This window comes from Hydra vulgaris, chromosome 10, assembly GCF_038396675.1.
Source record: "Hydra vulgaris chromosome 10, alternate assembly HydraT2T_AEP".
NCBI classification, from domain to species: Eukaryota; Metazoa; Cnidaria; class Hydrozoa; order Anthoathecata; family Hydridae; genus Hydra; species Hydra vulgaris.
The window spans coordinates 49,478,466-49,499,172 of record NC_088929.1 but is presented as its reverse complement, the minus strand read 5'-3'; the positions used below and the strand labels follow the sequence as shown (position 1 = coordinate 49,499,172).

Below are 20,707 nucleotides of genomic sequence, written 5' to 3'. Positions count from 1 at the left end.
ATTCGGCATTTTTAACAGCACTTTCCCTCTCTTTCATTGATAATTTTGGATTGACCTGTTTCTTTTTGTTCTTGAATGTTCCTTAACCTTTATATCATTGAACAAGTTGTCTTACTGCAGGCTTGGAAACATTAAATAGATTTGCAATTTGATTATAAGATATTTTTGATTCTACTGATTTTAGTACTAATTCTAATAACTTATTTCTTTTACTTTTTTCATTTCAAACTAAGGAAAATTGATAAAATTTAATTAAACTTCCATAAAAAATTAATTAAAATATTGCACAAATTGTAAATAAATTAATGGCCTCATTAATAAAACTACAAATGTCCTAAAACATTTGAATGGCTTAAAAACTGTTATCTTTTTTTAATTGCATAATTAAATGTTGTTTTGAAAGAATGTTTTTATTTTCTGATAAATAATATTAGCTATATTCAGTGAAAATTTCAATAATATTGAATGTGTCATTCAAAATTATAGCAAAATAAGTGTTTAGAGCTATAAATATTTAATATACTAAAATATTTGATATACTTTTTAAATCTTTTTTTTTTTATATACTTTTAGTATACTAAAATAATTAATATACTTTTTTTAAGATGTTTAGTTTAAAAAGAAGTATAGTGAATCAAATATAATAAATTAATACATTTTTAATAATTAATTTTATATATAAATTTAAAAAAATTTTATTACACTATGTAGGGCACAATAAATTGTTTTTTTTTAATTAAATTAGTTTACATTTGTATCTTTATTTATTGGCGAACGTCTAATTTAATATATAATAAGGGAGTATTATTTTCAATTGATAAATAATATTGATGAACTAGCTGTCATGACCCATTAAGTATGGGTATTGGTATATGTATTCCACATCAACCTTTTCTATACTAATTCCCTACTTCAATATTTTTTAGTAAGCTGTAAAAAAATATTTATATACATACTAAAAAAACTATACTGTTTTGTTTACTTTTTAAAGCTATGATAAAAAAAATGGGGTACCTTGATACTGTCTATGAGGCACCATGAAACAAGATAACAAAAATTATAAAATGTAGGAAAACAATACAAAAAATTAAATAGAAAAAAGAAACAACATTTTCTAAAGAGTCATTATAAATTTTTAAAATTTAGAAAAGGAACCATGTTCATCACTTGATAAATCACTTTCGGAAACAAAATTTTTATTTTTATTTTTTGGATAAGATAATTGTTTCTTTACCTTTCTTTTCTTTACTTCGGCACATTTTTTGTTGGTGCATCTGTTGCTATTATACTGCTAGCTTTCTCACAAGGTTTTTTTTTTTTTTTTTTTAAGCAGCCTTCAGAAATCCTTTTAACTGAGAAGGGCTAAAAAAAGTTAATAATTTCAGAATCATTAGCTTGACTTGTACTTGGCTTGGAACTGACAAAAGGCTTCTAAAGCTTTTTTGGTGATAGTAACAAGTTATTGGTATTCAGAGTTTTTCCAGTGTTTGTTTGATATGTATTTGGATTGTTTCAATCAATAACAACACTACATAAAAAATCTACTTCTGAATATACATTCTTGTCAAAAGAAAATATTCCACATTGAATCCACATCCTAAATCCACATTGAATGTTTGTGATAGTAAAACTTTTTTCATATGTGATGCTAACACAACATACAATTATGTAAATAGCGATTCTTCAGATATGATTTAGATCACAGTGACATTCCAGGATAATTTAGAAGCCAAGATTTTATTGTGACATAAAAGTAATCTTTAAATGGAGGAAATACATAAACATCTAGGGGCTGCACTTTGTGACTACTATGTGGTAGTATAGTAAGATTAGTAACACTTGTACATCTAGCAAGATCAAGAGCTTTTTTAGATAATTGGCTCTAGTGATTATCAAATATAAGTAAGATGGATTTTTCTTTGACGAGAATTTTTTGATATAAAATGTTGAACTACTTCTACAAATAACTCTGTATTCATCCATCTTTACAATGTATAAAAATTTTATGAAAAAACTACTCATGGTCATATCATGATTTAATACCACGCTAAGCTTTAATTTACATCTATAGATTTTATATATTAACATAAATCAGTATAAAAATATAAAATAAATTAATGTTTATCCTTCATCAAAAAAGTGTTCGTAAATATCTTGATATAAGTATAATAAAACAAATTTATGTTTATATAAACTTGTGTAACTTACGTTTATGTGACAAAATTAATTTTATTACCATATAAGTACATCATCATTCTACATGCATAAATACTGAATAACAGCATTATTTACTACATAAACTTTATTTAATGGTCCACCAAATTTTTTACCAAGTTAAGTGAAACATTGAAGTACATAAGTTAATATTTTCGCCGATAATTAATTATAGTATGCTTGAATATCGAGTGATTTACAAAACGGTACATTTATTTAGTTTCATGGTGCCTCACTAAAATTGTTTTGTGGTACCCATACATTCTGATAGAATAAGATGACTGGTTTTTTTTTTTCAAAAAATTATTTTATTTAATGTCTTTGCCACACTGAATTCATGAAATATTGTTTACAAAATAAAAGCAGTTTCCGAAGAATACAGGAATAAAACACTGTAAAACGCTACAACTCCGAAAATTTAAAAATTACTTTGCAATGGAAAAAACACAAATTTGAACCTCTTCCGAGATTATTAACATATTCTGATTTGAATTATACGTTAAACAATACATCTATTAGTAACTGATTACAATTCAAAAGGACTTTTTACAATACTTTTATATCGCTGTATAATTGCTTTATTTCATGATGCCCCACTCTCCCCTAACCTAAAAAAAAAAGTAATAATTGAAAAAGCTGAATGATATTTTAGTTTCGTACTTAATTATAAACCCTAATCTTAACCTTGCTGAGGTTGTTACAACTTATTTTGACTAAAATATCAAAAAATACAGGTAATCAAATTGAAAATTAAATAAAGTTTAGAGCAATCAAACCATTAGTAAAATATCTCATAAAGTAGAATAACACAATCATATTAGAAAAACTTTGATTTTCTAAATCAGTTTTTAAGATAAAGATAAATAAAAATCAGTTTTTAAGTTAAAGATAAATAAAAATCAGTTTTTAAGATAAAGATGAACTAAAACGTACAATATGTACGTTTTAGTTCATCTATATTAAAAGTTACCAAAACTTATGTTATACTTTTATAAAAAAAACAATAAATTTAAATTGAAAATATTTAATGAAGGAAATAGAAACTTATAAATTTTTAAATGGGAAGGAGCTATTAATAAATAAGAAGTCTGTTTTTTTATCAAAATTTATTTATCATCAAAAGCATATATTGTTAAAGAAGAACAGAGTAAATATATTTAAAGCAAATTTTTTTTTAATTTATAAAATGCAAATTGTTAACAAAATAGGATCAGAGTATATATCTTTTGAACAAAATTTGCCTAAAAACCAACACTTTATAAATATTTAATTAAGTATATAACTTTTCAATAAAATTTACTTAAAGTTATAAATATTTAAAAAATTATTGATATTAAAAAACTATATTTAACATTTCTTTTAAACACACTCTTTCAGCAATATTTTTTAAACACATTTTATGATCACACTAGCTACAAACAGATTTAATTTATGTGTTTTATTATGGTAGTACACTGCTTTACTGGCATGGACAACATTCTTGCTCTCAACAAACCCAATCAACATTATAGCAAAGTACGCCACTTGGCTAGCAAGATCAACAATCTTGCTGTAAACTAAGCCAAGTCACAACAATCATACAAACAACATAATAACCACTTACAAAATAAGGTATTAAACAATCTTGTTCTTTAACGTGCAACATAAAGTTGATTGTGTGAGATGCAAGGGTTTTTAGAGATAAACACTAAATTTATCAAGAGTTTGACCTTTTACAAAATGCATCGCTTTCTAGAGTTGTCATCGTCTTCTTATTTATAAAAATCAAAAAAAAAACAGATTAATATACTTTAAATACAATTGACAAATTGTGTTTAAAGTATATTAATTAAAGTATTAAAATATATGAATTATATAAATTACCTGACTGTAAAAGTTACTATACTCATTAGAAAATATCATAAAGTTTGTCCTTTACTACTGAAGTCATCAAATTAAAAAGTTTTTGATCTTTTTACTGATTAAGCAGAAATTAACAGGTTATAAAGATTTATGAATACCTCATCGCGTGGTTAAAAATATAAAGAGAAATATTAAAAGGCCAAGTATGGTAAAAACTCTGTCAAAGGCGCATGAATGGGTAACAGCAGTGCAGCAGTGTTAAATTAAGTATTGATTATAAGCAATAAAGGAGTTTTATTTTTAAATAATTTTTTTATTCAAATAACCTTTTATTATATTATTAGGGTGATTTATTTTCAAATGACTTTTATTTTAGTTAATGAATCATATATATCAAACATGCTTATTCAATACAATATTTCATGCATTTGAAAATGCGCGCTAATTAATGATAAGTAAAATCCGTTTTTCACATGGTGAAAAAAAATCGTAAGAAGCAATTTTTTTCATGGCGCAATGCCGTTTTAACTTCTACATATTATTTTTCACCTACTATTTTTTCATTATCAAAAATAAAATGGTAGCTATAAGTTTACGCTGTATGCTTGAGAAAAAAATAAATATAAAAAATAGTTTTTGATATATATCTGTTTTATATTTTTTTTTTATGTTTAAGAAAATAAATGCTAACTTCTCATAGGAACACTTCTGTGGAAAAACTGTTACTGCAAAAAGTAATAGATGGTTTAACTCTGAAAGAAGATAAGCCTTCTTGTAAAGTGAAACTTTCGGAATTGACAGCATTAGTAAATTCATCTTTATTTGATGAATTTACTAATGCTTGCCTATTTTCAGGGTGAATTTTAAGTAAATAAGAATACCAAATTAAGCATTTTTTTTATTGTTGTTGTTCATTGTTATTGTTGCCATTTTTAAAAAACGTGCTTTCATTTTTTTTTTTTTACTGTTGACTTCACATGATATACTATTTAAATATGATTGGTTTTCTCTCTTAACGATCTACTTTTTTTTACTGCAGCGAATTGATCAGCAGTAATGGTTTATCTGTGCATGCTTATCAACAAAGTAATTCACTTTGCGCCAGGGATGCGGAGTCCCAAAAGGACTCCGGCTTTATATCTCTACTTTTTCCAAGTCTGTAGTGTCCAGAAGCTCTAAACATGTTTGTTGACTTATTATCTGCTATAATAAAAAAAATTCATGAGATTGAATGACTTGAAACTTGTTTTTAAGCCCGGAGTCCTTGCCGCCATTATACCTAAGGACTCCGAGCTTAAAAAGCGATTGTTCCAATAACCTAAAAAGTCCTAATTTTTTTTCTATTAGTAGTACATAAACTTATTTATATTTTCAGAGCTCCTGGATACAAAAAACTAGAATAAAGTAATCTTTTTGTGACTTTCAAGTCCTTTTTGGGACTCCGCATCCCTGCTTTGCGCAAATATTTCGTCTTGTGGAAAAGGGCCTTAATAATATGCTATAACTTCATGGTTGTAAACTGTGGTTATCTATTAATACAAAATTGTGATTTTTCTTAATTTAGTTCGATAAATTTATTTACTTTAGTTCGTTTAATTTATTTAAAAAAGCAGATAAACTTAATAAAATAAAAGGGTTTTATTTTAATTTCCTAAATTTTTTGACATTACTTTTTTTAAACCTTTAAAAATAATATTATTATTTAAGTATTTAATATGTTATTATATTAAGTTAGGATTAAATGGTTAATACATTATTATATTTATTATATTAAGTATTAAATAATACTATTACTACTCATATTTTGTTTATTGTTTAATTTAATTATCATACTACTACTATGATAATAAATTAAACAATAAACTAAATAATTCTATATATTCTATTTGATTATATATATTTCAGCAAAACTTAAAAATTCTTTTCAAATCTTTTTAAGGTGTTTTTAGTAATTTTAGTACATTACTTCACTTTAAAAAAATGATAAAATTTAATTAAAAGCACGCTTTTAAATAAAGCAGCGTTTTTAGCACTGTTTCTTTTAAAGTAATAGCAAATGCATTTATTTTAAGTAAAACTTGGGCAGCTTTGTAAACGCTTGTAAAAACCATGCTAAAATAAAATTACTATCTTTAATAGCATACTTAGTTATTCAACTTAAGATTAATGCTATTAAAGTAACCCTGTTTTAGCTTGGTTTCTTTTAAAATCTTTGAAAACGCGTTTAATTTGTTTTTTCATTAATAATGAAAAACTATCGATTGCATAATTATTTATAAAAAATTCATGAAGTAATGCGTTCGTTTTAAAATTTTTTGAACAAATACTAGTACTTGCTAAAGTAAAAGTAAAGAAACTTGACTTTCATTTTTTTTGTTTTGTTTTTTTAACAAACATTCACACATTCATTGATTTGTCGCGTCCTGCAATCTAACAATAAGATTTCAAAAAGTTTTATTAAGTTGTTGTAATCATTATTTATATATATATGTTTTTATTAAGTTATTTCTTTTAATAACTTCGTTTAAAATAAGTTTAGTTTTGCCATTTAAATAAAAATGATACAAATAAAAATATACATTTTTTTGAGAAGAAACATTTAATATTTTTTAAAATAAGTTAACGTTTTTTCTAAAAAGTAGTTATAAAAATACAATTGCTTATTTTTACGACATAAATATATGTAACAAAAACTCCTAACAACCCCTGGAAGTTATGTATAAAATATATTCAAGATTCTTATCTATATAATTTATTATGTAAAGAAAATTGTTTCTTTTAAATGTATATTATTTGTATTTCAAATGTTATCAACTGTTTCAAATACTTCAAATGTTACAACTTAAACCAATGATAACAATAATAACATAAAACTAGAATCTCTTTTAAAAAAGAATTTTTTTTAAAGAGATTCTGTGGTTTTTATATGCCTACTTAGTACTTATTTTTGAAGAAAAAAAAATATAAGTTTGCATAAATTTATTTTATTTTTTTATGAAAGCTGGTTGTTGATTTTATTGTCTTTAAAATTTAATTTTAATTTTTTGTAAAACTATCACTCAGTTGATAACCAAACAATCCCTTTAAATATATTGAAGAGCCAATTTTTTAATAACCTGAAAGTTTTCCTGATAAATTATGAGCAAGTCATTACACTTAGGCTCATCTCTGGTTTATTTACTAGTAATTTTGTTTAATTTTATTAGAACTATAAAATATGGAAATAATATAATCATTTTTATTATGCTCAGGTTGCTGATGCTATACTGGGTAATCAAATGGTTACTCATTATGATCGTGCACATATTGCCCAACTTTGCGAACAAGCTGGACTTCTTCAGCGAGCTCTTGAGCATTACACAGACCCATATGATATTAAGCGAGCTATTGTTCACACTCATGTTTTGAATCCTGAGGTTGGCTTTTAATTTAAACTTGTTAAGTGTTTAAAATTTTGTTATATTCGTTTTAATTAGGTACTAATAAATAGAATATATCAATTTTTCAAATATTTTTTTATATTTATTTTTGTTATTTTAGTGGTTAGTTAACTATTTTGGAACGCTGTCTGTAGAAGATTCAATTGAATGTATTAGAGCTATGCTTACACATAATATAAGACAAAATTTACAAATATGTGTTCAAATTGCTTCAAAGTATTATGAACAGCTGACTACATCTGCATTGATTGAATTATTTGAATCATTTAAGAGTTTTGAAGGGTTGTTTTATTTCTTAGGATCTATTGTAAATTTTTCACAGGAACCTGATGTACACTTTAAATATATACAAGTAAGAATGCAAGAGTTTTTTTATATATATATTTTTTAATCTTAGAGAATCTATTTATTTTTTTTAACAAAAGTTAAGTTTTTTTTGTATTTACTTTTGTCATATAATTTGTGTAGGCTGCTTGCAAGACAGGTCAAATGAAAGAAGTTGAACGTATTTGCAGAGAAAGTAACTGTTATAATGCCGAGAGAGTGAAAAACTTTTTAAAGGTTTATCCTATTTACCTTCTTTTTTTTTTTGATTTTGGTATATATAAATATTAGATTTTAGATTATTTTTTATTTTTTTTAGGAAGCTAAATTAACAGATCAACTTCCACTCATAATTGTTTGTGATCGTTTTGATTTTGTTCATGATTTAGTTTTATATCTTTACAAGAATAACTTGCAGAAATATATTGAAATATATGTACAAAAAGTATGTTTTTTAATTTTTACTTTTTTTTACTTTTATGATTCACTCCTTACAAAGCTGTGAGCAACCACTAATTAGGTTACTAGAAAAAAAAGAGTAGAGTTATAGAGCAAGGAAACATTTGATATACTTGAAAAGCTGAATGCTGTATTAGTCAGGAAAACATGAAGATAGGGAAAAAATTAGGCAATTAAAAGTTTTTAGAGCATGCATGGACTGACACAGTGAAAGAATGAGACTTAACTGAATGATGAGTCAAGCAAGAATGAGTTTTAGATGATGAAACTAGAGACTATAACTCTTTTGAGCATTGATAGTATTTGTAAAAAATAGAAAGAGATGCAACTTTACAACGATGGGAAAGAGGCTCAAGCTTAGTGGATAGAACCGGTCCAACTATGTTTAGAATGCGTTTTTTGGACCTTGTTAAGAAGAGAAAAAGCATCATTAGAAGAAGTGACAATATATGAAGAAAGAAATATGACAACAGTATTCCATACAGGGACAAAAAAGAGATTTGCAGAGGTAGAGAATAAAATCAGGAGAGAAAATGGCGAGCACAATAAACAGAAGCAACCTTAACAGATGCTAATTTAGCAAGCGATAGTATATATGGTTTCCATGAAAGGACAGTAGTATACAATAATCCAAGAAGACGTAAAGAAGCAGACTCTGAGAGAGGGTTATTATTCATTAGTATAGGAATGTCTACAATATACTTTGTGTGTGTGTGTGTGTGTGTGTGTGTGCAGCATATTATAAAATATATTTTTATCATTATTATTTTGAACTATTACTATCAGTAATCTTGTAATTTAGCTATTATATTTATTATTTTTATAGCTAATATTTTTTAAATTAAAATATTTTAGGTAAACCCATCTCGTTTATCAGTGGTTGTTGGTGGTTTGTTAGATGTTGATTGTAGTGAAGATATCATTAAAGGTCTTATTTTATCTGTCAAAGGTCAATTTTCAACTGATGAACTTGTTGCTGAAGTTGAAAAAAGAAACCGGTTAAAATTGTTGTTACCGTGGCTTGAGTCAAGAATACATGAAGGCTCCGTAGAACCAGCAACTCATAATGCATTAGCAAAGATATATATTGATGCAAATAATAATCCTGAGAGATTTTTGAGGTAAGGTTTGTTGTTTTTGCATTTTTTTAAGTTCAATTATTTTTTAGTACTAATGATTTTAATATATTAATTTCTTTATTAGAGAGAACCACTTTTATGACAGTTTGGTTGTTGGTAAATATTGTGAGAAGCGTGATCCTCATTTGGCTTGTGTTGCTTATGAGCGTGGGCAGTGTGATTTAGAATTAATTAATGTACATATATTTTTATTGTGTAAAACAGTTTTTTGTGTAAAACTTTTTTTTAAGTTTTTTGTTGTTATCAGTTGTAGTATTATTAGGTATGATATTTTTAGTATCTGACATTTTCAGGGATGTGATGGTTCAAGCAAATATAAAATTATTTTAATAAAAATGATATTCGTTTTAAAACATTAAAATAGAGTAAAAGATACATTATATAGGGATTACTTATAAATAATAAAATAGAGTATCAGATACATTACATGGATTTTGGCTTAGACTATGATTACTTAGACTAAGTTTTATTTTTTTTATTTCTTTTTTTTTCTTAAGATTAACTAAATGACCTTTTTTTGAAGCCTAATAGTACTTGCTGTTAGATTTACATTTTATGGATTAGTGCTATTTAATAAGAATTATATTACATATAAATCGGTAGTCTGCAAATTTTGTGTGTGATAATATCAATAAGGACTTTAAATGAAATTTTTTTTTTGTAGGTTTGTAATGTTAACTCATTGTTTAAAAGTCTTGCAAGATATTTAGTTAGAAGAAGAAATCCTGAATTATGGCAAGGCGTTTTATTAGAAGACAACAAGTATAGAAGACAGTTGATTGATCAGGTATTAAAAATTTTAAAAGTCATTAGATAAAATGACTATGTGATATAGTCTAATATTTATCAATATATAGTTATATTTACATGTTTATGATGGATATATTTCTTTATATTATGTATTTAATAAAAAAATTTTAACTATAATAACTTGTACCAGTTTGTTTGTCATGTTAATAGGTTGTGCAAACAGCACTTTCTGAGACACAAGATCCTGAAGATGTATCTGTTACAGTGAAGGCGTTTATGACAGCTGATCTACCTAATGAGCTTATTGAACTTCTTGAAAAGATTGTATTAGAAAATTCTGTGTTCAGTGATCATAGGTACCATCTATCATAGGCTTGATGTTTGAAGTGTAAAAATATATTTTTTCAGTTTAGATTTTTTAGTTAACTATCAAGAAATTTGTTAACTTTAATTTTTTTTTTTAAATAGAAATCTTCAAAACTTGTTAATCTTAACTGCCATCAAAGCAGATAGAACACGGGTTATGGAATACATCACACGTCTAGATAACTATGATGCACCTGACATTGCTAGTATTGCTATAGGTAGTGAACTATTTGAAGAAGCGTTTGCTATTTTCAAAAAGTTTGATGTTAATACATCTGCAATTCAAGTTCTCATCGAAAATATTCAAAATCTGGATAGAGCTTATGAATTTGCTGAAAGATGCAATGATCCTGCTGTGTGGAGTATACTTGGCAAAGCTCAACTTACCCAGGGACTTGTCAAAGAAGCTATAGATTCTTACACTAAAGCTGATGATCCTTCAGATTACAAGGAGGTTGTTGAAGCTTCTAAAATGGCAGGTATGAATTCATTTGTTTATGAAATGTTATTAGTACTTATTAGAATTGTTTTTATGTAATAACTTATATAATATATATAGAGATATATAGATAGATACAGCATTGTTAACAAGGCCAAAAGTAACAATGCCAAGGCCAAAAATGAGGTTCAAGGCCAACGCCTAGGCAAGCATTATGAAGACCAAGGACTTAAATTTTTGTCTTAAGTTAATAAAGTAATTACATAAAATAAAGAAGGATTAGTTATGTAATTAATTACGTAAAATAAAGAATGAAAACATTTAGTTCTGTAATTTTATGTATTTTTTTTATGAAAGTCAAGGTCGAAAATTTCAAGGTCAAGGCTTTATTATTTGGCTATAAGGCAAGACCAAAGACTAACAACTCTGGATAGATATATGTAATATCAAAATATTACATATATCTATTTATAATGTAAAAATTATTACCAATAAACAAAAAAAAATTATATTTTTTTCAGGAAGTTATGAAGATCTTGTTAAGTATTTGCAAATGGCACGTAAAAAAGCAAAAGAAGCATTTATTGATACTGAACTAATTTTTGCATTTGCTCATACTGGTCGTTTAGCTGATTTAGAAGAATTTGTATCAAGTCCAAATCATGCTAATATTGGTCAAGTTGGTGAGCGATGCTTTCAAGAAAAGATGTTTGAGGCTGCAAAAATTTTATTTAATAATATTTCAAACTTTGCAAGATTAGCATCAACGCTAGTGAATTTAGGGGCGTATCAAGAAGCTGTTGACAGTGCTAGAAAAGCTAATAGTACCCGAACATGGCGAGAGGCATGTGTTATAATATAAAAAACAACTTTTCTTTTTTGTTGTTGTTTGTTTTATTGCCTAATTGTGCTTTTATTTATTTTTAGGTATGCTTTTCCTGTGTTGATGGCAAAGAATTTCGTCTTGCTCAAATGTGTGGTTTAAATATTGTAGTTCACGCAGATGAATTAGAAGATTTGATTAAATACTATGAAAGTCGAGGTTACTTTGAAGAACTGATAACACTAATGGAAGCAGCATTAAGTTTAGAAAGAGCTCATATGGGAATGTTTACTGAACTGGCTATTCTCTATTCAAAATATAAAACTAGTAAAATGAAAGAACATCTTGAGTTGTTTTGGTCACGTGTTAACATACCAAAGGTATAAAAAATTAGAGCTATAAAATCAATGAATCTTCTACACTTGAAAATTATTTTTTAGATATGTATTGTAAATTTTTTTATTTTTAAATATTTTAGTGTAGTTTTCATATTAATGATTTTTTTTTGTTATCCAAGGTGCTACGTGCATGTGAACAAGCAAATCTTTGGTCTGAATTGGTATTTTTATATGACAAATATGAAGAATTTGATAACGCTGTTGTAACAATGATGAAGCATCCCACTGTAGCATGGAAAGAAGGACTTTTTAAAGAAGTTATAACTAAAGTAGCCAATATAGAACTATATTATAAAGCATTACAATTTTATTTAGACCATAAACCTATGTTAATAAACGACTTACTAATTGTTCTTACTCCTCGAATGGATCATACAAGAGGTGTAAGTTTTTTTCAAAAAGCTGGACACCTACCTTTAGTTAAACCTTATTTGCGTTCTGTTCAGTTTCATAATAATAAAGCTATTAATGAGGAGTTAAATAACTTATTAATTAAAGAAGAAGATTATAATGGTCTTCGTGCATCAATTGATGCATTTGATAACTTTGACAATATTGCTCTTGCTCAGAAGCTTGAAAGACATGAGTTAATAGAATTTAGAAGGATTGGTGCATACTTGTATAAAGGAAATAACAGATGGAAACAGAGTGTTGAGTTATGCAAAAAAGATCATTTATATAAGGTTTGAAATCTTTAAGGATTTGTTTTTTACTAAAAGTTTTTTTTTCTTTTCTATTTTTTTATTATTATTTGGAATTTTTAGGATGCTATGCAATTTGCTTGTGAATCTCGTGATCAGTCAGTTGCTGAAGACCTTTTACAGTGGTTTTTGGAGGTTAATAAAACAGAATGCTTTGTTGCAACATTGTTTATGTGTTATGATTTGTTAAAACCCGATGTTGTGTTAGAATTAGCATGGAAACACAATCTAATTGATTTTGCAATGCCTTACATGATTCAAGTTATGCGAGAGTATCTCACTAAGGTTATTATTTAGAATTTTTTGCTAATTTTGTTATTTCAATATTTTTTACAAAATATTGGCTCGTTTTCATAAGTAAACTTTTTTGTGTTGCTGGTTGTATGTTATGCCAAGTTTTTAAACTTGTTTATTTCAATTATTTTTGCATATTTCACAATGTTGGCACTAATCTTGATGTTGTAAGGCAAGATATAATTTAAAAAAATGAAGTGTGCATACATCAACTCATAGTCAATGGTGCAGTGGAGTGTACACACATCAAATAAGGTTTTGTTTTTTCAAAACAAAAACTCCTAACAAATCTTTTTGTCAAGACTGGGTTATTGTTTCATTAGCATTTATTCCGTAGGTAAGATAATCAGGAAGATCATTAAATGAGTAACAACTTCATTAGTATAATTCTTCATAAGAGGATTAATCTTTGTGGTATGCCAGAAGTAACTAGAAATAAAGGAAAGTGCTATCTTTAATTTTAAAACTTTTTAAAATTAAAGATAACACTCTCCTTTTAATTTCTCTTTTTAATTTTTCTCCATAAACTTGCTTATGGTGAATCTGAAAAAAAAATTTCAGATTCACCATAAGCAAGGTTATGGAGAAAACCAGAATGCTAATCTATCATGAGCCTTTGTTATGTCAATAGCAATAGTCATTGCCTCACTGCTTCCATCTTATGCATGTTAAAATTTTCTGCTAAAAACAAAAAGTTAAGAAGTCAGCAGTATACAAAAAGAGGATCAAAATTAGTATTTGTTGTCAGAAAGTTTTTATGTTTAAGGTAAGATATTAGAAGTTTGTTAATTTATATTCAAAAGCAAAGTTTTAACTTATAGTATAAAATTGGTTGCACAAGAGTCAGCAATCTTCAGAAATTTTGAATTTTGGAACCACAGCTGTTTTCCAGTAGGTAGAACTTTTCTGGTTGTAATAGGGCTCCCATTCTTTAAAAACCTTGAATATCTTCTTTTAAAAAAAACTTCTTAAAAGTCCTTAAATAATCTTTTAAAAAGTTAAAATTTGACTACTCTCCTTAATTTCTCATTATTTTTATTTATCTAGCAAATTTTAATAAAGTGAATAGATAATACTTATTATTAAAGAAGAAAATATATAGTTCTTTGATAGTTTACAAACTTATATTTTATTTATATATATTTATAAATATATAAATATATTTATATATATTTATATATATTTATATATATATATATATATATTTATATATATATATATATATATATATATATATATATATATATATATATATATATATATATATATATATATATTTGTTGTTGTTGTTGTTAATTCACCTCACCAAGGCCAATATGGCCATTACAGATAAGGAGGCTACTTGTGGTTTTAACCCTCTCTCAACTTTATAACTCCAAAACACGAACCTTGATGAACAAGGCCGCTGCGCAAAGAAACAAGTTGAGCGCTGTACTACCAGGGATATATACTACGCGGAGGACCATTTATATACTACATGGTACTACCTAATGTATATACTATGCAGTACTACCAGGGACATGTATGTGTGTGTGTGTGTGTGTGTGTATTAGGGTTATGACTTTTTGACTTTTTTTTTTTTTTTAATTTCCTGTGTCATAAATTGATAAACTTTTGTTAGAACACATTAAAAACATGTTCAATTCCTCTAGGTTGTAAATGAATGGTCACTCACAATTAAAATTACAAATCGTCGTTTATTTTATCTTGTTACTGCTACTATTAATATGTGTTGCTTTGCTGAAAATCATTTAAAACTTGTATAGTTTAGAAGTGTTTAGAACTTTATAACAATTTGGAAAATTCCAAAATATTATAGATGACTTTAGAACATTCTAGAACAATTTAGAACATTCTAGAAAAATTAAGAATATTCTAGAACAACTTCAACTGTGTATATGGCTGCTTATCTAACTTTATAGTTATTACAGAAGCAGCACATTGCGACGTACAAGCCTAGCAATAGTAGCATTCAGAAGAACAAGGATGTCTGGACCAGTAATCTGGTAAAATTTGAAGACTCAAAAAGAGGAAGAACGGTTCCTTTAGAAGAATATTCACTGGAAGAAAAGTGCAGAATGCCTCTCAAAGAGCAAGTTATCGGACACTACCATTTCCTTGGTCCAAAAATCAAATGAAGAAAGGAGCGATAGCAAAAATTTTCAAACAAGTTACCAAATTGTATAAGAATAAACTAAATTTTCCTCATGTATCTGATCAAGTTATACAAGCAAAGCATGATAAAATATTAAAATGTTATGATGAATGTGTCGAGCAGGGAAGTTACGAACCCCTTGATAAAATTTTTGATATTACTAGAGTGGATGGAACATGGTTATTTTCCAAGGACAAGCGATTGTACCATCTCCAAGTGGAAAGCAAAGGAACAGTTAGATACACTGCAGGCCAAGTGGCCAGTAAAGAAACTATCCATCCTTCTAAAAGACTAAAACTTTATAAGAAGTCATCCAACTCATCAATTAAAGCTGCTAACATATGCAAGCAACTGGCTTGTGAGAACATTGACATTTTAACTCCATGTCAATCAACTATTAACATGTCAGCAATCAAAGAGGCAATAAAGTCCTCCATGAATTTCATCTATGGAATTCAGTACTGATGATTGTTGCTGATACCACCAGCATTAACAATGAAAAAAGAATAGAGTTGTTGTAAAATTGCAACAAATGTTTGCAGCGAAATGCATCAACAAACCTCAGTTTATCAGTTATCAACACCATGTATTAGATTTAAACTTTGGTTAGGTGATGTATGAAGAACTTGAAAGTAAAACACAATCGTCAAACATCGAATATCCATTTGTGTCGATTTGTATATGTACGATCAACTGAAAACACAGTTTGATAATGGAATAGAAGTAATTCTTGAAACTTTAGGCTGGAGAAATGGTATGAAATTTATATTTCATCTCACTCAAGTGTTTCGATTTTTTGATGAAAAGGGACATTTTCAATTGATCAGGTTTCAGAAATTATCTGACATCAGCAGTGTGAGGTGGAATTCCAGAGCTATACCCTTCCACAAGGACAGTTCTGCAGAGAGTATGTTGATTGATATCATATGGCTGGGCAGACCATTGGTTTAAAGACCAACTGTACAACAAAAACGGCTTTAATAACTTAGCCAAAGTACTGAATCCATACAAAAGTCTTTAAGCTCTTTAAAAAGTCACTGGAAGCAAGAGCCATCCATAATACAGATGCCCAGAAGTAATCAATGCGCAGAGCATGCAATCAAAGTAATAAAGGAAATGTATTTGTCATGCAAAAATAAAGGCAAATTGCGCCTTCTATTCCTTTTATGCAACAAGCAAGAGCAAGGTCAGCGATCTAAGTGACTATGACATTCTAAATGCATTTGAATACATAGTACTTGTGTCAAAATCGATTTTTCAATGGCGAGGTGAACTTTTTTCAAAAGATATACAAATAATAGTTCATTTCGTGCCCTTTTGGGTAAAAGTCCATCAAACTACAGTTCAGGAGCATGGGGCTGAAAAAAAGTCATAACCCTTTTTTATATATCTATATATATATATATATATATATATATATATATATATATATATATATATATATATAAATTTATAATGACTTTTCTGTTTATATTTAAAATTTATTGAAAAAATAAGATTCTGTTTTAAATCTAATCGTTTACTCCTTTAATTCTCCTTACTTTTTATATTAAAAAACTGTTTTTCGCTACCAAAGATCCTTTAAATATTTACTTTTAGCCTCAGTTTTAATAGTGGGAACCTTGTGTAAGCATTTGTTAAATAATTTACAGAGTTGTGAAGAGAGTTCTGGAGAGTTGTTAGAGGAAGCTGTAGAGGAGTTAATGTAAGAAATAACTTGAGCAACAAAGGCAAGAGTGATTTAGTTTCTAGCAGTGGCTAAACCAGTATAATTGAAATATAATAAGTGTGTAGGATTCAAGATAATAATAAAGAGGCAAAACTATTTGTTATAGTTTTTAGCAAATAGTTTTATAATATTCTTGCAAAAAGTAACAAGATCAGACCCAAGATGTTTGTTCTCCAAAGAGTTGTTAAAAAGATTTAAAAAATAATTGATATGGGAAATAATTATAATTAGAAATATCAGCTGCGCAGGTGAAAGTCAAAAGGCTAGAGTAAAGGCTTAATACAATGAGATGGAGCAAAAGCTTTCATGTTGGCCTGAATCTAGGAGGTTACATAGAATTTGCAAATTTTTTTTGACAAAAGACTTCATCGTGGACTTTAATCTCTTTGCCAAAAATAGTAAAGGTAAGATTCAACAAATGAAAAGTTACTTTTAAGACCACGAATATTTGCTAAGGATAAATTAAAACAATTTAGCGATAATCGTGAATTTTTGTTTAATATTTTTAAATACATTAATCATGTTTTTAATTAATAGAGAAGTTGATTTGAGCCTTAATAATAGTTCGTACTATAAGCAATAAGTTATGCAGTTGCCTGCATGACTTATTCACACCAAAAAAAGATAACGAAATTATAAAAGTTTTGTTTGTTGTTTTTTTTCTTTATAAAACTGCTAAAAGTTATCTTAACGAAATTTCTTTACTTTTACTTTTTTTTATTTATATTATAGATTATTAGATAGTTTTAAATTTTATTGTATACATTAACAATCTAAGTTTTATATTTTATTAAAAACTAATAACCATGCTGTTTTTACATAGTAAAATGATGTAATTGAACAATTTTTTTGTAAATTATAGGTCGATAAACTTGCTGAAGTAAGTGCAAAGCGAGAGGAGGAACATAGTACTGCACCTGAAGCTCCTATCATAGGTAATTAAACCACAATTTTTTGCCTGTTATCCTATCAGAAAATGATAAGATATTGCACATTAAAATCGTTTTAAAGTTACTCAAATTAAGAATATATGTCAGCGTATTTATTTTACAGGAATGGATCAACTTATGATAACTAACGGTCCAGCATTCCTGCCGCCAACTGCTATGTACGGTATTAATCCTGGAATGCCTCCTGGAATGATGCCGCCAGGAATGATCCCTCAAGCATATCAAACAATGCCACCGCAGTTTTATGGAGGAATGTAATACATTAGGAGTACAAAGATTATAAATAGTAGATCGTAATTTAATTTTTTTTATAAATCCAAATCCGTTATGTAATATTCTGTACAGCTTAAAGAGTTTTATCTGCAAGTGCAGTCTGATACTACATTTATGCATTTAATATTTCAAATATTCAGATCCTGGAACCATAAATAGAAAGTTATTTGTTAATGTTTTTAAATATTTGTCATTTAACAGTTGCGACTTTCGTACTATCGAATAAACTTTCAGTTCGTAGATATCTATTATTTTTTTAAATCGGAAAGATTTTTTTTTAATCATTTTTGTTTCAGATTTTATAAATGTGTTGTTTTCTCTTTTACTTTTTTTTTTTTTTTTTCTTTTTCTTGTTTTAAAGCGAAAAGTGCGTTAATATTATTACTACGTATTATTCTAGGTAGTTTTCTCAGATTATGCCAATATAGGAATATTTGTCATTTTGTTTGCAGAATTTTGGTGTCTTTAATTTAGCTCGTAATTTATTACCCTGAATATAAATATTAAGTTTATTGGAGGTAACATACGGATAGTAATTTTTCAGAATTCATTTGTATATAATTTGCTGAATAATGTTTCTAGAAGACCTTGTAGTTTTTGTCAGTCGTTTTAGGAGATTTAGTATATGTTTTTGTCTTGTGTAAAACTTTTAAGCTCTCATTCTATTTGTTATTTAAAAAAATTTGTTATTTAAAAAAAATTATAACACCGGATATATTTAGCTTATTCGAGCTAATTTTTTTAAAACTAGAACAAAACAAAAAACCCACGGAACTAACTTCACTGGGGTAAACAAGGTTATCCTGGCCACGTTTAATATCTAATAATTACAATCTGAAAACGCTTCAACTTATTGAAAATGATAAAAGTAAGCGACTTGTCTTGACTATACCGTCTTGTAATGAAGCGTTGTTAAATTTTACATACATTTATAAATACTAGGGAAAAACAGAACGTTAAATAATGCATTGTTAAAATATAAAAAATGCTAAAATAAATTTTTTCAAAATATATTAATAAAAAAATTTTAAAACACTTTAAAACTTATTTTGTTGTTTCGCGAACCTAGTATGGGTTTCATCGCCTTGCTTTATAACTACCTAATCTCTTTTTTAATAATACAGTAATAAGAAAAGAATCGATTGTAAACTTCCTTATAGTGATATTATATAAAAATAAATGATAGAAATCTCCTATTGAATCTATTGAAAATAAAATCTCCAAAAATATTTCTGTGCTATATAGAGGTAAACTATTTCGAAATATTGAGTGTCATTTATTCATAGGTATCTTTCCTATTGCAATATTGCAAGGAAAAGTACCAACTATGGGGATCTTTTAAAAAATTTTAGTAAACAAAGGCATGGATTATATTTAGCGTTAACAGAACTGTTTATGAAGAATTTCTTTTTATGAAACTTTTTTTTTTTTTTTTGCCATATAAATTTATTAAAGTCGTAAAGCCTAATATAAATACAAATAGCATGGTCAAGAAGAAGACATAATTGGTCTTATCACCAAGCCCCTTAGACTATACCGTAAATATAAGACAACAAAAATTAAAAAACGTAACACTATATAATATAAAACGTTTTTCTAAAGACTTAATAAAATAAAAATCATCGGTCCTAAAGTCCTACTTTACCTTTTTGTTTTTGTGTTGGTTTAAAAAAATTTGAAAAAAAGGAATTTGTACAACGAAACTATATTACTAAAAAGCAAGCAAGCAAATACGCATAATCCTGAAGCTTTCCTTTTACACCAGCATATACCTTTAAATATGTGGATAATTCTTATAAACCATAATTTTATATATATTTATATATATATATATATATATATATATATATATAAAGAAGAATTTAAGCAATACAAGTGGCACAATCCTTTTCTAAGATCGTCAAACCCATAATGACAAACCTCTATTTGTTGGGTAAATTTAACAATAGCAATCATTAAAACTTCAGAAAAAGCTGAGCGCTACGTCAATCATCAGTAGTTTTTGCTTTAATTTATTCTTAAACTCATTAAGCGTAGAAATTGTTTTAAGTTCATTAGTTAATATTTTATTCCATAATTTCGCCCCTCTTGTAGAAATTGAAAATTCGGTCGCCGCAGCGGATTTTTTTTCCGTACACCATTGGCAGTATCATTAGTCGTTGGCAGTATCATTTTAGCCGTTGACAATAAATAGCCGATTATTTTGTAGTCGAAACATTTAAAAATGGTGGTTTTAATTAACAGGATAAAAACAGAATTTGCAATTAAATTAAAACCGATATAAGTTGAAGTTAAAATTTACATATAAACACTTTTCTAGACAACCTTATATAATAATAATAAAAATTAAAGTTTAGAATATTTATTAGTTGATTGCAGAATCTTCTTTGTTTTATATACAAGTTGCTGGT

General features: G+C 27.0%; 1 protein-coding gene across 1 annotated transcript in view; it reads left to right on the top strand.

The window, feature by feature from the left end:
* The window catches only part of LOC100203678 (clathrin heavy chain 1), a 31,211-nt gene extending 12,329 nt beyond the window's left edge, over nucleotides 1–18,882 (top strand). The window contains exons 9-23 of the mRNA XM_065808224.1: nucleotides 7,308–7,472; nucleotides 7,597–7,848; nucleotides 7,965–8,057; nucleotides 8,140–8,265; nucleotides 9,135–9,400; nucleotides 9,483–9,594; nucleotides 10,083–10,205; nucleotides 10,379–10,524; nucleotides 10,637–11,013; nucleotides 11,495–11,817; nucleotides 11,901–12,176; nucleotides 12,314–12,877; nucleotides 12,959–13,180; nucleotides 17,936–18,008; nucleotides 18,127–18,882. Of these exons, the coding sequence (XP_065664296.1) occupies nucleotides 7,308–7,472; nucleotides 7,597–7,848; nucleotides 7,965–8,057; nucleotides 8,140–8,265; nucleotides 9,135–9,400; nucleotides 9,483–9,594; nucleotides 10,083–10,205; nucleotides 10,379–10,524; nucleotides 10,637–11,013; nucleotides 11,495–11,817; nucleotides 11,901–12,176; nucleotides 12,314–12,877; nucleotides 12,959–13,180; nucleotides 17,936–18,008; nucleotides 18,127–18,281 (3,273 nt within the window). The 3' untranslated portion in view covers nucleotides 18,282–18,882. The remainder of the gene's footprint in view (nucleotides 1–7,307; nucleotides 7,473–7,596; nucleotides 7,849–7,964; nucleotides 8,058–8,139; nucleotides 8,266–9,134; nucleotides 9,401–9,482; nucleotides 9,595–10,082; nucleotides 10,206–10,378; nucleotides 10,525–10,636; nucleotides 11,014–11,494; nucleotides 11,818–11,900; nucleotides 12,177–12,313; nucleotides 12,878–12,958; nucleotides 13,181–17,935; nucleotides 18,009–18,126) is intronic.
* The last annotated feature ends 1,825 nt before the right edge of the window (nucleotides 18,883–20,707 follow it).